A 1671-nucleotide genomic window follows, 5' to 3' on the forward strand; every position below is an offset into this window, starting at 1 on the left:
CGGCAATCGGGCTTTCGCGTCTGAGTCTGCTATGTCGCTGTATGCGAGTTTGCGAATTACTACTCTGCCTGTTGGAGTCAGCTTAAGGCGTTCCAGCTGGCTGGCTCTGTGCGCTTCACTCATTTCTTCCCAGGTGTTATGGAGGCCGAGTTTGAGGAGTGTCGTGGTTGAGGTCGTACTGGGAAGTCCTAGTGCTCTCTTGATTGCTTTTCTGATGATGATGTTGAGTTTTTCAACTTCAGCTTTCTTGAGGAGTAGATACGGGGTGCCATATGTGATCCGGCTTATAATGAGTGCTTAGAATAATTGGACGGTTTCTTGCTCTTTAAGTCGTGTTCTTTGGGTGGTTATACGCCGAATGAGAAGGGTTACTTGTGTTAGGGTCTTCTGAAGCTTCGGGAGTGTAGCAGCGCCAGAACCATCTTTATGTATTATAAGACTAAAGATGCGGAGGGAGCCAACTTGAGGGATGTCGATTCCATTGAGTCTGACCTTGGGATCTGGAGCGACGTAGGCTGGTGGTCTTCCCCGGGTCCTTGCGTTGTGGATAAGTAGCTCTGATTTTTCGGGGGCGCACTGGAGACGGCATCTTGAGAGGTACTGTTCTATGTGATCGATTGCCTCTTGCAGGGTAGTTTGAAGTTGTCCGGTTGTAGGCGCTTTTGTCCGTAACGTTATGTCGTCGTCGTATATTGCATATTCTAAACCTTCGATGCCATCGAGTTCTTGCGGGAGCCTAATCATGGCGAGATTAAACACCAAAGGTGAAATGACTGACCCTTGTGGAGTTCCTTTGTTGGGCATTTCGAACCATGTCGCTTCGGATGTTGCCGATACCCACCGTAGCCGTGCGACCTTTGAGGAAGTCGTGTCCGTATTGGTAGGTCCGGATTCCGCATTTGGTGCCTTGGAGGTTCTGGAGAAATACTTCATGCTTGAGATTACTGAAGGCTCCTTGTACATCTATTGTTATAATAGAGACCTTTTTGTGGCGTTCTAGGTAGACCAAAAGGCCTTCCTTGAGCTGTAGTAGTGTATCTTGTGCTGAGAGGAGCTGTCGGTAGCCAAACATTGTGTCAGGCATGAGTCTTGAATCTTCGAGGTATGTGGTGAGGCGATCGTGAACCATGGTTCGAGAAGCTTTCCAGCACAGGAAGTAAGGGAGATGGGCTGTAGGTTGCCGATTTGTAGTGGTTTGGTTGCAGCAGTGGCGTAGAGTTGCAGCGGTGGCGTAGAGGTAGAACACCCGCCTCGCGTGCAAGAGGTCCGTGGTTCGAATCCCGGTGCCGGTAATTTTCCACCGGATTAAAAAAAAATCCGCGTGTTGATAAAATTGCACAAACAGGCCTGGAGTGTGGCCTGATCCCGGTGACCAGAACCGGTAACGCACTCCCTCACCAGAGCAGGATTGGCCACCCTGGTGCAGTACTTGGCCACAACCTACTATATGAACACAACAATCAAACCCCGGCCCTCAGTCCCCAGCAGCTGCGAAGCAACCGACCACGGCGGCGGTCACACCTGTGACGCAGCAGAGGGTCCTAAGAATTACTGGCTCCGGACAGGCCGCCATTAGAATATGAACCTGGCAACGTTTAACGCTAGAACGTTATCTAGTGAGGCGAGTCTAGCAGTGCTATTGGAGGAATTAGAGGGCAGTAAATGGGATAT

At 50.3% G+C, this 1671-nt stretch overlaps 1 protein-coding gene across 1 annotated transcript; it reads right to left on the bottom strand.

Moving 5' to 3' along the window:
* Positions 1–751: 751 nt before the first annotated feature.
* Positions 752–1129, bottom strand: LOC142574856 (uncharacterized). Its single transcript, XM_075683857.1, has one exon. The coding sequence runs from the start codon at positions 1127–1129 to the stop codon at positions 752–754; it is 378 nt and encodes a 125-aa protein (XP_075539972.1).
* Between the last annotated feature and the right edge of the window lie 542 nt (positions 1130–1671).

This window comes from Dermacentor variabilis, chromosome 3 (assembly GCF_050947875.1).
Source record: "Dermacentor variabilis isolate Ectoservices chromosome 3, ASM5094787v1, whole genome shotgun sequence".
Lineage (NCBI taxonomy): Eukaryota > Metazoa > Arthropoda > Arachnida > Ixodida > Ixodidae > Dermacentor > Dermacentor variabilis.

Bases quoted from the DNA above. Each gene is read 5' to 3' on its own strand.
- LOC142574856 (XM_075683857.1), bottom strand. From the start codon at position 1,129: ATGGTTCACGATCGCCTCACCACATACCTCGAAGATTCAAGACTCATG.